The sequence below is a fragment of the Annulohypoxylon truncatum genome (assembly GCF_022578515.1).
Source record: "Annulohypoxylon truncatum strain CBS 140777 unplaced genomic scaffold F4807scaffold_59, whole genome shotgun sequence".
Lineage (NCBI taxonomy): Eukaryota > Fungi > Ascomycota > Sordariomycetes > Xylariales > Hypoxylaceae > Annulohypoxylon > Annulohypoxylon truncatum.
Window position 1 is genome coordinate 140,666 of NW_025953845.1, and position 1,712 is coordinate 142,377.

The 1,712-nt window shown below is 46.3% G+C and overlaps 1 protein-coding gene across 1 annotated transcript; it reads left to right on the plus strand.

Annotated features, from left to right (window-relative positions):
• Positions 1–1,470, plus strand: F4807DRAFT_465795 (uncharacterized protein; the record flags this gene model as incomplete). Its single annotated transcript, XM_048002321.1, has 5 exons — positions 1–153; positions 209–313; positions 376–767; positions 822–886; positions 956–1,470. The coding sequence occupies 5 exons, from the start codon at positions 1–3 to the stop codon at positions 1,468–1,470; spliced, it is 1,230 nt and encodes a 409-aa protein (XP_047848870.1).
• Between the last annotated feature and the right edge of the window lie 242 nt (positions 1,471–1,712).

The following is a 1,712-nucleotide window of genomic DNA, read 5'->3' on the forward strand; positions in this document are numbered from 1 at the left end:
ATGGCCACCGTCGAAAACCGAGGCCCGGAGTTGATGAGAGTGTGTATCGCCTTGTTGACGACTACGGTGATAGCCATCTCTCTAAGATGCTATACACGTCTAGGCATAGTCAAAGCCTTTGGGGCTGACGACTGGACGATGATGGCGGCAACGGTGCGTCTCTTTAGCCAGTGAATGTTACGGAAGTTTTTAATCCTGAACGAAATAGGTCTCGTTCATCTTGTTCTGCACCTGTGCGATTACTGGTATCCATTATGGGACAGGGCGTCATTTCGCGGATCTGGAAACTCCAGACATTGAGAAGGCCATGATGGTATGACTAGCCCAACGCCTCCTATCAGTACTATTGGACTCTTTTAGCTAAACGTTGTCAAGTATTGGTGGCTCTGCTACATTTGGTATTGCCTTACCATGATTGCTTCCAAGATCTCGATCGGTCTTTTCCTCTTACGAATTGCCGTCCAGCGAATCCATCATTACATTATCTACGTTAACCTCTTACTCACGGTCCTCACAGGCCTGGTCTTCTTTTTCGTCACTCTTTTACAGTGCAACCCAATCCCCTATTTCTGGCTCAGGTTTGGCGGTATTACCCAAGGATCCTGCATCGACGTGAATATAATTGCCGCCCTTACCTACCTCTACAGTGCCCTCAACGTCATATGCGACTTCACTTTTGCTACTCTTCCAATTGTCTTAATTTGGGGCCTTCAGATGGACAAGAGAACCAAGATTGCCCTAATTCCGATTCTAAGTATGGGCTGCGTGTAAGTGCGGTAAGGATATACCTTCAATTTACAAACTAATGTGGTTATTTTCAGAGCTAGTTCCGCTGTCGTTGTTCGTTTGGCTTATATCAAGGACTTTAAGGATCCAGACTTCTTATGTAAGTACAGCATATTATCCCCCCTTTTTCCCTTTCCCTAGGCGACCCTTTGCTAACTCGGGGGGAAAGGGGCTACTGTCTACATTGCCGTCTGGTCAACGACAGAACAAGGCTTAGCGATCACAGCGGGTAGTTTAGCAACACTCCGACCGCTGTATCGAATCGCCGCGCAAGGTCTCGGCATGTGGAGTTCGACAGCAGGAATTGCCCATTCAGACAATGTACCAAAGACATTTGGTAGCTCCGGTGTGGGAAGGTTCGGGGGTAGGTACGGGAAAGGCAATAAAGGAAGCCGTGGTTATAGTGGAGGTTTCGACTTGACAACATTCGCTCAGGACGAGGAAGCACAAAACAGCCGCCACGAGGACCAATTAAAGATGAATAACACAATCATCTGCACAACGGACATCACCGTGAAGAGAAGCAGCATATGGGGATCGTCAAAGGAGGATCGGTCAAGGCATAACGAAAGTCAAGAGGAGCTACACCTTAAATCGTCGAAAGACACACTGAACGATTCCAAGACAGTTCCTAAGAGTTTTTTGGCCAATGGGAGAACATCGAGGAACAGCGATGGTTCTTAGTTCAGATGCCGGCGGATCTTTTTGGTACCTCAAGAGGGAGTTGGAAATTTGAAACGAACATTGAAAGTTAGACACCACATGTACACACGTATGTTAGCAGCATCATAATTAATTTGCAAAATTACCTCCTATCTAATATATACCGATTTAATTTTGTTGCGATACTTGGTACTGGGATAACGGGTTATTTGATGGCCGGCCATTTGACTTAAACCGCCAAAGCTTCAAAACGTTTCTACAAT